Here is a 13,782-nt window from a genome sequence, read left to right on the forward strand (position 1 = left end):
TGGGGATAGAGAAACGTTTCATGAGGCATGGGAACGCTTCAATGAATTGCTTAGGAAGTGTCCACATCATGACATGCCCAAATGGCAATTAGTTCAATACTTCTTTGAGAGCTTATCGGACAACTATAAGGGTATGGTTGATGCTTCCATGGGTGGCTCATACATTGATAGGCATGAGGATGACGTGTGGCATCTTCATGAGAGCATGAGTGAATTTTTTTTGCATAGAACACTATCATCTAAGAATGGTAGAAATTCATAAGGTAGGAAGAGTGTTGGCTTACATTAAGTCGACCATTCAAATGAAATAGCCGCCGAAATGAAGTCTTTATCTCAAAGGTTTAATCAATTTTTGATTAACCAAAACTCGGCGAACCAAGTATCTTCCTTCCCTAACCATTCTCATCGTGCATCAAATGAAACATGTATGACTTGTTCTAGTGTTCTTCATTTTACTTTTCATTGTCCTCACGGACAAGTGCAAAGTGAACCTAATGAATAAGTCAATGTAGCTTTTGTGAACCAAGGGAACAACCCTTATGGTACTTATTATAATCCAAGTTGGAGGAATCATTCGAATTTCTCTTGGAAAAACCAAGGAGAGGGCTCAAACCCTTCCCAAGGCGGTTTTCAAGGGAAGTACATTCCACATCCACTTCAAAACCAAGGATCACAAGGTTATAGACCTTATCAATCACAAGGGAATCAATTTGTTAATTCTCATTTTCCTAACCAATCTTATTCCCAAGGTAATACTAGAAGTCCCGCCTTTGAAGAGAAAGTTTTGAATGCTTTGGACACTTTAGAGGCTAACACTCAATTGCTTCATTCTCACTCTCAATCTATTGCGAAGCTAGAAACCCAAGTAAGACAAATAGCAAGCATTCTCAATTCAAGAGAGAAGGGAAAGATGCCTATAAATGCCCCACTTAAGCAACAATGTGTTATGGAAACCCATTCCTTATCGGAAGGCCATACCATTGAATATGTTAATGTAGTGACTACCTTGCGGAGTGGTAGGCTTGTGGACAATCAAGTTGGAATGTCCAATGAAGAGAGTGAACCGGTGCAACCTTAAGTTGTCACCCGTCCCGTTTCACATCCCATTCCTCCTTCATTGCATATACATGACCTTGTGAATGAGAAAGTCTTAAAAGATGTGTTTGAAAAAGAAATTTTGAAAAATGATGTTGAAAATGTTTTGTTGAAAAATGATTTGAAAACTTCTTGTGTTGAAGAAAGTTTAAAAGAAAATTTTAAAAAAGTGTTTGAATCAAAGGTTCCATTTCCGGATGCCTTAAAAGGTTCCATTTCAAAAGATAAGCAAAAGGCAAAAACCAATGAAATCATAGAAATGTTTAAGCAAGTGAAAGTTAATCTTCCACTATTGGATGCAATCAAGCAAATTCCGGCTTATGCCAAATTCTTGAAAGACTTATGCCCTCAAAAGCGGAAGAACAAGATTCAAGCACCAAGAAAAGTGGTTTTGACCGAGCAAGTAAGCTCAATTTTGTAATATAACACTTTTCCAAAGTTTAAGGATCCCGGTTCACCCACTACATCATGCATTATTGGTGATCATATCATTAATCGGGCGCTTTTTGACTTAGGAGCAAGTGTTAACCTTCTTCCATACTCAGTTTATGTCAAATTGGGCCTAGGTGAATTGAAACCGACGTCGGTAGTTTTGCAACTTGCCGACCAATCCATTAAGAAGCCTAATGGTATAATTGAGGATGTTTTGATAAAGATTGACAAATTCTTCTTCCTGGTTGATTTCGTTGTCATAGACACGGAACCGATTCCCAATCCTAAGAGCCAAATTCCCGTTATCCTTTGGCCGTCCTTTCTTGGCAACTGCTAATACCAACATCAATTGTAGGACGGGAATAATAAAGATCTCATTTGGCCACATGAAGGTGAAGTTGAATATCTTTAATCTCACACCCAATTCATTTGACAAATATGAAGGAGAAGTTAATGTTGTAGATGAATGTCATGATCTTCAATGTCAAGGAAATGAGCTTTTGTGTAAAACCAAAACTTCCAAAAGATCATCTTCAACCTTGCATTCTAAAAGTCTTGTTTCAAACTCTAGCTTTGAAAGGGCATGGAAGCCCAAAGGTTGTGATTGCATAGACAAAGGACCAAAGATTTCTTTTAAGCTTAATCCAACAAGTTCTTCAAAGAACCATTTGTTGGGAGGAGTTCAAAGCATCTATCACCCCAACAAGGAGGGGATGCATTATATGATCTTTGATCCGGGCTAAAAGAGCCCAATGTCTTGCTAGAGAAGTTAAAGACTAGTAAAAGCATTCGTAGGGTGTCAAAACCCTATTCCTCCCCATTTCTATCTTTCATTTCATTTCTTGCGAAGTCTAGATACTTGTTTTTGGTTCATATGCACTTCAAGGAACTTTGGTGAGGATTGCATAAGTTTTCATGTCATTATTGAGCATTCTGCATAGTTCGATCGATCTCAAACCAGAGTTCGATCGATCGAACTCCATTCTGCATCCAACACTTAGAAAATTTTTCGACCTGCAGAAACCTGCATCCAAATCACCTCTCTATCCCATCGTTCGAACCAACTCTCAGATCAATTAAGAGACATTCGATCGATCTAACTTCCAAGTTCGATCAATCTCATGATTCAACACTTAGAAAAATTTTGAGCCTGCATCAACATGCATATTTCAGCTCTCTATCTAATCGTTCGAAACATTCCAAGATCGATCTGAAAGTTCTTCGATCGATCCAACTTCCAAGTTCGATCAATCTCATGTTCCAACACTTAACCAATTTTCTGAGCCAAAAACCTACATATTTTTGCTTTCTGTCTGATCGATCGAACTCTTGTTTCGATCGATCTTAATCTTCATTTCATTATTTTGACTTTGTTTTGATTTTTCAAAATTTCAAAAAATTCAAAAATATTTGCATTTGCATATTCATTTTATTTTCATTTTATTATATTTTATTTTATTTTTCAAAAATTCAAAAATATTCTATTTTAATTAATTTTTAATTATTAGTGTTTATTCAATTAAATTTAATTAAAAATAATAATAATAATAATAACCAAAAATATTTTATTTTATTTTCCAATTTTTAATTTTAATCCCAATTTTTAATTTTCATTTTGCAATTTTCAAAAATTTCAAAAATCCAAAAATACTTTGAAGAGAGTTCAACAAAGTTCGATCGATCACAATTGAGTTCGATCGATCGAACTCTGTCGGGAATGTTTTTAAAAAATAGAACTGAGGGTTTGCAAGATCGATCTAACTCACCCTCATCCTTAAAGCCTTAACCTCTCTTTGTCGCCGTTACTGTCCAACCACTTCACCATCTCCGGTGAAGCTTTCCGGCGAGTTTCCAAGCTTCACATCTCTCTCTCATCTCGAATTCCATCTTTCCCTCTTCGCATCCACTTCTCTCACTCGTTCAAGGTAAGAACCGAAATCCACTTTGAGATTTGATCTTCGATTTGATGATTCAATGATTTACATATTCCATTTAGGTTGCTTAGATGGATGAATCCGCCATTGATGAGCCTTCGAAGCATTGTATATATATGTGTATATACGTGTGTATGTTTTGTAGATATTTTGAGATTTGTTTAGATTTGTTAGAGTTTAGGCCTCGATTTGTGATGGATTTGTTGATTTGATGTGTTGTTGGGCCCACGAACACGTTCGTGTGGGCCCCATGCTTCCAAGGTCACAGATCTGTGACTTTTGAGTTTTCAACGTTGCACAGTTCGATCGATCGAGCTAGTATCTCCGATCGATATTTAGAGATCGATCAAACTCATGTCTTCGATTGATCGAAGTAGTGAGATCGATCTCACTTACTTTCGATCAATCCAACTTTTGTGATCGATCTCACTTCTTTTTATGATCGATCGAACTTCACAGATCTCACACACACACACTTCATTCATCATATCTTATGTTCATGCTATCATATCTATGCCCAATGCCTGTGATATTCCACATTGGATGCATTTCATACTTACATTGTTTAGCATGTTTCATATTCTACCACTTGCATAGATTCATGTCATATTTGTTTTGTTTATTTTACTTGACATACATGATTCTATTTCGTGCTTTTAAATTTCTTATTCTGGCACTAACTCCCATTGCAAGTTTTTCTTTTTCTGTTTGTAGGCCATGGTAAAGAGGAAGACCGTTGCCAACAGGCAACACAGGGCCCACCCGACATACTAGGCCACGGACAGAGGAGCCAGCAGAGCCTTTTTATGCACAGCGGGAGCCAGCACAGGCTACCCTACCTTAGTCACCATCTCATGAGCCTGAGGATGACCACATACCATCCACTTCTGCGGCTCATCCTGCTTTCACTCCATTACCATCTCCACCGCAGACTGGAGCTGAGCATTCACATATACCACATCAACCAGCTTAGCCAACTCACCTGGGGCGTGATAAGCCCACGCCTCGATATGCGTACATGACGCTCGACCATGAGTCAGAGTTTGACACGGCCTTCTTATCTCGATCGGTGCTGACCCGATCCGCCTACCAAGATATTATTCAGAGGGGCCTAGCCGCTATTATTACCCCCGTTACAGAGCTGGTCTACCCACGGCTGGTTCGGTTGTTCTACCAGAACCTCTGACCATCGCCGCGTACCACAGCCGAGATGGTCACTTCTATCGATGGTTAACCGATCACCATTACAGTGGACACTTTAGCCCGCTCTAGCCGCTGTCCACATAGATGTCCCCCAGAGCTTTAGGACACATATCCGAGGCTATTCAGGCCTTCATATGCCGACATGGCAGTTTTCCTCACAGGTCACCATACCAGTGGTGAGACCTTCGCCACCCGGATATTCCTTCCCGACGACCTATGGTTTACTGATTCCGTTCTCTATCGGAATATATATATGGCGGGGCACAAGATTTAGAGGAGGGGCGATTATCTGACAGCCCTTTACTCTTTCTACACTGGGCACTGGGTGTCCACTCCCGCGCTCATCTGGAGCGTGATGAGGAAGTTGTATGACGAGTACATCAACAAAGAGAACCCCGGACGGGCTAAGTCTCTTCCTTTCAGCCACCTCATCACCCAGATTCTCATTGATCAGCCCTACCCCATCCATCCTCGGGAGCACCCCGAGAGAGGTTCCAGTCATTACCGCAAGAAGAACTGGAACAAGACCTATCGCTTCATTATTACCAGGCTGCAGGACCACGCGATACTGGCTGCAGTGGAGTTGGAGTTAGAGGAACAGGCACAGGCCCAGGCAGAGGCAGCAGCAGCACATCCTGTACCGGACGACGCACCAGTCGATCTAGCTGCCGAGCACTTAGACATAGACTTAGAGCGCCCTGCAGACGATGTAGAGCAGGACTCCGCAACCAGGTCGCCCATTCATGAGCAGGAGCAGACTCAGGAGCTTTCTTCTGATTCATCTATGCCTGAGACTCCAGATATGACCCCCGACTTTGGAGTACGTCTGCAGACGCTTGAGGATGCTGTTGTTTCCATCCGAGCTAACCTCACAGCCCACAGAGCTGATTTTGCTGCCTTCCACACGGATGTTGCGACCATGTTCAGAGATTTATCTAGAGACATCCGCGGAGCCAGACCTGCCTGTCCTACCTTATCCTCCTGAGCTCCCAGTCTTTTCTATCTTATGATCCCTCTCTCCTTTTGATACTTTACTATTGTCACTGTACATTATTATTTTTACAGCCGGTCTGTCGGTTTTGATATTTTTGTTGTACTTGCACTTTATCCATTTTATATATATCTATTTTTGCTATGGATGTCATATGATTGTATTCTCATATATGTATGTTTGACTACATCAGGTGCATCACAGTGACTTCAGTGAGAGAGTACTACCCAATTTCCAGGACCACCCTTATACCTCTCTCATTTCTTTATTTGTTTATCCCATTTACACTTGCATGACCACTGTACACTGATTATCCCATTTTGTTATCTGATTAGTTTATCCAAGTGCCAATTTTCAGGACCACAGTTCATCCCAAGTTTGGGGGGGCAATGCCACCCACTTCGGATACTTCAGTCCCAATCATTCTTACTTAGTTGCATTGGTATACTCTTTCCTTTGTTCTCTTTGCACATTGAGGACATTGTGCCATTTAAGTTTGGGGGGAATGGTGCTTTACAGTGTTAGCTTTAAATTCAAATTTTGAGCATGACTTGTGTATTGGAGGGATATTTTTATGATTGGTCCATATCTAACTATGATTTTGATTTTTTGAGGACTATATTGCTTAAAATTTAAAAATTGCTTGACTTGAGAGTCCAATACTCCTTGTATGCCTTACGAATACCATTTAGGGGTAAATTTTTCGAAAGATTGATATCTTGCTTGCACTTGTGGTCCACATCATCTTGATTTTGTGATTGTTTTGAGATTCACTCTAGTCTTCTATACTAGCACCGGCGCACACTAGCATTCATTTGTGGGGTACATGCTTTGTTGATTATTGAATTGGTTATATCCCAATTGAGCTAGTAGTGCATTGAAAGTTTTCATTCTTGATAAAGGTGGATAATAACCCCTTTTCACTAAGTAGCCGGGATTCTAGTCTCATCAAGCACTGAACTTCTCGCGCCGAAAGGTTGAGGGTCCAAACTCTAGGTTAATAATTGAGTTTAAAAAAAAAGAAAAAAAGTAGCAAAAGTAATAAAAAAAAAAGTGAGGACTTCTTCCAAAAGGTGAGAAGTGGGAAATGATTAGATGGTTGTTGTCTTGATTTGTAACCTAGTTGATTTAAGCTTGTAAGTCCATAGGGGTATTTGAATGCCTAATGGCCTAAAGCCGTCTGATTTGGGAGTCATTAACCTAACGCTCAACCTCATGAATCACTAGAAAGTTTAATAGATCAACACATTGCACTATACTTCCATCTTTGATTCTATTCAAAAAAAAAAAAAAAAAAAAAATCGAGTGAAAAGAATAAGCGCATCTAGAATAATAAAACTTTAATAAAATATCCACTTTTTGTCTTGATGATTAGTACTAGATTTGTGTGCTAGTTTGAGGGTAAGGATGTGATTAATTCTTTAGTTGGCTAAGATAGCAACACATTTGACACCGGTCCACTCAAAAGGATTCTAAAGTTGTTTTGATTTGCATGATCATTTTCTTGATGTGTGGAGGACCATATTTGCTTGTTTGATGTTGAATTTTGAGAGATTGCTTAGAAATGTTTGAAAAATTGCATACTTGGGGTAGTTTTCTTCCAATACTTGTTTGCAATATTGGTGCCTCTTTTGAAAGAATGATCTTAATGTTTATGGGTACCATTTATGGAAACCCTCACGAGACTTCACTAGTCCACTAGGGGTAACCTAGGGGTTTAAAAGGCTTGTTGCATGTACCAAGTGCAATCGTGTTCCCAACAAAAGTGGCGTTATCCATATATTATTTTCTGATTCATAGTTGTATAGTTGTTTATTTCATTCCTTTACTTTCTAGTTCATTGCTAGGGAATAGCAATATTTAAGTCTGGGGGTGTGATGAGCGCTGAAAAATGCGTATTTAAACCCCTTAAGCTTAGGCATTCTAGTACCTTTATCTATCTTACTTTACCGTTTTAGATTGATTTTATATTATTTCATTTTTTAGGCACTTATCCCAAAAATAAGCTAACTCAGCCAAATAAGAGCTTAATTGAAGCAATTCTGGGATTAAACAAAGAAAGGAGCAAAGTGGAGAAAGAAGGAAGCAAATGAAGCCAAATGTGACAAGTAGTAAAGTTCGATCGATCCAAGTTCAAGGTTCGATCGATCGAACAATGATGGATCTCAGCACTTCAAGATAGATCCAAGCCTTGGCCCAAAAAGCATAAAGTCCCAAAAGTTCGATTGATCCAACACCATCCTTCGATCGATCGAACACTTTTGTCATTATTCAAATGATTGATCCTATCCACAGCTGTACCACCCACTAACCACTTTTGTCCTTTTCCCATAAATATCTCCCAAAAATATCTCGGATTGGTCTTTTTCCAAAAAGCTCAACTAGTTGGATCGATCCAGCCTAAGTTCGATAGATCTCAGCCAGTTCGATCGATTTAAGTCTAAGGTTCGATCGATTGAACTTTCTCTGGTGCGAAAAAGTTAAAATTTCATCTCATTGAAAGTTGTCCTTTATCCAATCATTAGGGAATATTGTGTGCACAACCCCAGCTCATTTTGGATGTCATTTTGACCTACCTATATAAGGATAAGGATTGCTTTTTACAAGGGGAGCCAACATTATTTTCATATCATCTCTTGGAAAGCAAGTTTAGAGGAGGAGGAGGCTAGAGATACCATTGGAGTTCTTCATCAACAAGGAGCAGATTTCAACCATGGAATTAGCTCTTGAGGGTTGGAGCAACATCACCATGAGTGGCTAGACATCCTCTTGGGGCTAGAGTTAGCCTCAAGAAGATTTTCTATATCTTAATCTTGTGTATTATTGAGGGATTAGTGTTTATTCAATGATTTTTGTGGTTTAATGCTCCAATTGATCATTTTATTCTATCCATATGTCTATGTATACTAGAATAGATGTTCATGTGCTTGTCTTTAGATTTTGTGTTATTGATGCATGTCTATGTGTATTGATGCTATAGATTTGGAGATTGTCAAAACATAGTGCTTAAAGGAATGTTCTTGTGATTCTCTTGATGGATTTTGCCTCTCCCCTAGTTTATTTTCATGCTAGTAGTGTAGATGTAGTATAGTTGTAGTGTAGTGTTAAATGGGAGGACAATCTATGCTTGTTGTTTGATGGTCAATGCTTTTGAATGCAAGTAGCATATGTCTCTATCCTTGTGTTGTATTTAGATTATGAGCTTAATGAAATGATTAATGACTTGTTTTGATTTATTGTGCCTTTCACATGTTGTTTAGACAATATATACTTCATTGCTTAGATATATTGTGCCTTTCACATGATGTTTAGATAATACATGCTTAACTAGTCATCCTTACTTGTTGAATCAACCAAACACACACACACCAATATTGCAACACACCATTTGCCCTCATTAATTACTTGTCAATGATATAGAAATGCATTGCTTAGTGGTGATCTCTAAACCCAAGATCTCTCTCTCTTTCTCTTACTTACTCTTAATTGCATTTTCTTGCTATTACTTAGTTTAATTTAGTTGTTCTTTAATCAACCAACCAACCAATTGTTTGATCACTCGACCTACTAGCCCTAATAACAATTCCACGACATTGGTCGATCCTCACAGTCCCTTGGGACGATCCCTACTCGCCCTAGCTATATTTTTAGTGAAAGGTAGTAGTGGCTTCTATAAATGTAAAACTCTTAGCCCTCGCCTAAATGCATACTCATCAAGCTTGACGGTGGTGTGGCATACACCGGTCAATGTCAATAAAGTATGTTTTATACACTTTTGTGTTTATTTGTTAATTTTAGGGTTTATCTCCAAAATGATGTAAAAGCAGGATATTAAGGCTTTTTAATGGACAAGGAAATTGGCGAGCTACGGAACCCGAAAAAATGGACTTAAAGCTTAAAGATTGTACTCAGCCTGAGAATGGAGTCAGGTCTCGGAAGCTGAGCAAAGAAAGAGAAATCAAACATGAATGCCTCAGCCTTGCGTTTGGATGCACTATCTTAGTGCAAATCTTACATCCGGACGCCTTTCATAATCCGTGGTCAACAATTAAAAAAGTGGATTTCCAGTAGCCAGCTAAATTTGCGTCTGGACACTCAGCCATGTGTCTGGAAGCCCGATGCCACAAGCCTGCGATGCGTGCCCCCCCCCCCCCCCCCCCCCCAAGGTGACCTGGACACTCAGTGTCCAGACATACTTCCTGGCGTCCGGACGTAAACCTGCGCAGCTTTGAAACAATTTGATTTTTCAGTTAATTTTCTCTCTCATCTTCACTTGAATGCACAATTTAATCGCTTTTTGAACTGAATTATGGAAAAAGGGGGTTATATACACTTGTATAGAGATATCTCTCATACCATATATCAATATAGAGTTTTAATTTTGAAGTTCTAGAGAGAGAAAATGAGAAATAGTTAGGGTTCTTGAATGTTCTTGGTTTGGGGCTGCCATGGAGCTAAAGATAGAGTCTTCCTCTTCAATCATTAGAGCTTCTATCACCACCACGATGAGCTAAATCCCCTCCTAGAGGATTACGGTAGCCTCAATTAAGTAATTATGTAGTCTTATAATGTAGTTTGGGGAAAAATCTTGTGTGTGATGAGTTTCATGAATAAAGATGTGATGTATTATTCAATTTGTGTTTTTCTTTACATTAAAATTGATTTACAATCTGGGCAGAATTTTTATATGTAGGTATATACACCATGTAATTCTTATCTTAGAAAGCATGATTATATACTTATACTTTTGTTATTTTCATATGTGACAATGAAGATTTATATTCATGAAATGGGATTTTAGGCATGTTATACATGAATTTTGATAGATTATGCCAAGGGTAGATGGACCATGCTATACCCTTGGAGTAATGTAGTTAGGTAGATGGTCCATGCCAACCAAAGATAGTCTATGCCAGATGATTGATTTCATGTCCTAAACTTATAATGTTAAGACCTTGATAGGCCATGCCTAGGGAAGATGGCTCATACCATACCATACCCTAGTTTAGGTGGACGAGCCATGCCAACCGCAGATGGGTTATGCTTCTACATTTTTAACATTATACGTAATTGTATCCCCAAGTTATTTACAAGTATGCATGATTACGAGGTCCTGGTGAACTCAATTATAATGATTCGGTCATTTTCCTTCCTTTCCTTTTTTCTTGAATTTTATGGATATTTTTTTTCTATTAATATTTTCTTTTCTGAGTTCCATTTCTCTTCACTTAGTATTGTCTTGAGTGCTCGGGGATGGTTTCCGAGACTCTTTCCTTTAGATTGACAACTTCCTTAAAAGATCGCGTCATTTCCACATTTTCATTTTTTCGACATTATTGTCTTTTTCCTCGTTTGTCACCTTTTTGGCACAACCTCACTATTCATGTTCGGAGTTGATTTTTGATTTCACGTACCTTCATTTTAAGTGATTTTCACGAAATACGTATCTTTACTTTTATAGAAAAATACTCTGGTTGCTCCCCGTGTCCATAGGGGCATGGATGCGTGGTTTTTTTTGGAAACATTTTCTTTTCTTGAGGTATTTTTCGTAAATATATTTTGAAGATATTTTATTTTGTGGGTTTTTAAGAAAATATTTTTGGAAGATATTTTCATTTTGGGTCATTGGTGCAGTTAATTCTTTTTGCAGGGGTCATTATGCAATTAATGAAAGTTATTACAAAATGTCTCGTTTTAAGCCTGAATCCTCGTACGTGATTCATTTTTAGTTTTCGTCAAGTCATGTGCTCTTAGAATTTCCTTCTGGTGATTTTTTCCCAGTTTTAGGATTTATAATCCCGGTTGCCACCAAACTTGTTCGAGGCATATCTTTCTGCTCGGGAATCGATTTTCGACACTGTTTCTTTCGCTGTTCATTTTTTCTCATTTTGGTTCTTTTTCATTTACAGAGTTTTTCCGTTTGAGCGCATCTGCTCAAATTTCACTTTTCCGGACCTAGCGGGCCGGTTCGGGGTACTTTTAAGGTTTTTCTATAAATAGGGGTCTCTAAAATGAGAAATTAGATATTTTCATCTCTTTCCCCTCTCTTGGCAAGTCAAAGCTCCTCCTATGGTTGCCACCTTCTCTTTCCTCTTTTGGACTTCTTCCCTTTAGTAAAAAGTGGTGAAGCTTTAGTGTTTAATGTCCGCCTTGATGAGGCCTTCGATTCCAACCGATTGGAATCCCATTTTGGCCATTTTTTGAGTTTAGGTTTGAAGCCAAGTTTAAATTTTGGTGTGACCTCCTTGGGGTTTAATGTTCACCGTGTTGTCCACGATAAAACCCCGAAGTTCCATAAGATTCGGAGCGGTTTCATTTCGGTGGAGATTTAAGATTTTTATCTCAAATTGAGGTAGGGGATGTTATAGGTTTATATTTTTATTATCTTGCATGCTATTGATGCTTATACAACTTGTATGCATGCTTTTGTTCATAATTTAGAATTTAATTTAATTATTTTCTTTATATATGATTTAATTCACATGGTTGCATGTGTAATGGAATTAAATTGTGGTATGTTATTAATTTAGGCCTTGATATTTTTATTAACATATATTAATTTGATGACATTTGAATAAGTATTGAGACTTTAATTTAATAATTTTCTTTTATGAAAATTTAATTCATATGGTTGTAACTAGCATGAAAGCAATTTGTAATTTGGTATTAAAATAGGCATTGGTATGTTCATTAACCTATGTTAATTTAAGGCCATTTGAAATTATTTTAAAATCTAGAGAAAATTAATTAATTAGTTTAATTAATTTTATTTTAAGTGTTTTAGTCACTTAATTGAATTTTTAACTTGATATTGTTGATGACCATGCTATGTTCCTTAACATATTAAATTGAGGCTAGTTGGAATTATTTCGAAACCTAGAGTTTTTAATTAAATGAATTAATTAAAATCTACTTAATGATTCTTTTGATATAATCAAACAATTGAGAAGATATAATTTGTGTAGAGAAGTTCTTTAATTTAGTAGATTACTAAATTCGTGTGATTTTATAGTATTATAAATATGAATGCTTATTGTGCAATAGTGGAAGTTAAATTACTAACTTGTTATTATGTAGTAGTAATATGAGATTTTTGTGAATTTTTGATAGTATTAGCTTTGTAAACTTATTGTTACAATGTCATAGAATTAGTGTTTAAAGTTTACCATGGAGGTTTGATTTAAATTGTTAAGTAGATGATATTGTATTGTACATTGTATCATAGTAAAGACTTGACATTATGCATGCCATTTTAGACTTGGAAATCTAAGACATGGATTGTGTGGTTTCAACCTACTTGTGCATGGAATGTGGTTTCGTGCATTATTTAATTGTGTATAAGTTGTGAACTTATTTATTAATTTTGGAGTCACTTGGGACATTGTTACAAGACATGGCTAGAGTTTGGCTCTAGTGTGGGAGGTATGAGGTCTCTCCATTTTATAATGCGCACTAGGGTGGTATTCCCAGCGGGTCAGTGCCCGAAATAACTGTTTAGGTCATGGTTTTACTTCGGGATTTGATATCCAAGTCTTCCACTATTTGATTTTTCATTCAATTCCAAGTTGACAACCAATGTTTAATTGTGACTTGTGATTTTGGTTATTGGCGATTTAATGTTATTAAGTACATTTATGCATTATGATTTTTAATGAATCATTGCAAAATTTGATGTTGTTAAGTACATTTATGTTGTAATGTTCAAATGTAGCTTAAGAATGATCCTATAGATTCACTTGGAACATAGACGTTAGGTGGCGTGATCCACTTTGGTTCTTTTCGTATTTTAGGTTTCAAGTTGATAACTTGGAGAATCTATATCATGTTGCCTTGTATAACATGCTTCTATGTTGTTTGAGTTGTATGAATGATGTGATTTATGCTAGAAATGATCTAAGGTAGCTTAGGATGCTCATTGAGTCTTACCTTTGGCATAGACATTAGGTGGCATGACCCTTTTAAATTGTTTCACATTAATGTGATAACTTTGTCAAATGTTAGGTCTATGCATGCACATTCCCTACGAGTAACTTGTTTACTCACCCGAAAGTTATCAGGCTGTTTCAGGCACGAAGACGTGGTTTTGGGATGCATAATATCCCTAGGTCGTTTCGATGGATTGAAGTT

The 13,782-nt window shown here is 37.5% G+C and overlaps 1 protein-coding gene across 3 annotated transcripts in view; it reads left to right on the forward strand.

Annotated features, from left to right (window-relative positions):
* Positions 1 to 5,808, forward strand: part of LOC132275925 (uncharacterized) — a 40,560-nt gene extending 34,752 nt beyond the window's left edge. For all 3 annotated transcript variants that reach the window (XM_059777127.1, XM_059777125.1, XM_059777126.1), the window contains one exon: positions 4,176 to 5,808. In XM_059777127.1, the coding sequence (XP_059633110.1) occupies positions 5,020 to 5,649 (630 nt within the window). In that variant the 5' untranslated portion in view covers positions 4,176 to 5,019 and the 3' untranslated portion in view covers positions 5,650 to 5,808. The remainder of the gene's footprint in view (positions 1 to 4,175) is intronic.
* Positions 5,809 to 13,782: the final 7,974 nt, after the last annotated feature.

The sequence above is a fragment of the Cornus florida genome, unplaced genomic scaffold (genome assembly GCF_030987335.1).
Source record: "Cornus florida cultivar Cherokee Brave unplaced genomic scaffold, ASM3098733v1 CherokeeBrave_3.0.0_Hap2_Chr10, whole genome shotgun sequence".
In the NCBI taxonomy this organism is placed as follows: Eukaryota; Viridiplantae; Streptophyta; class Magnoliopsida; order Cornales; family Cornaceae; genus Cornus; species Cornus florida.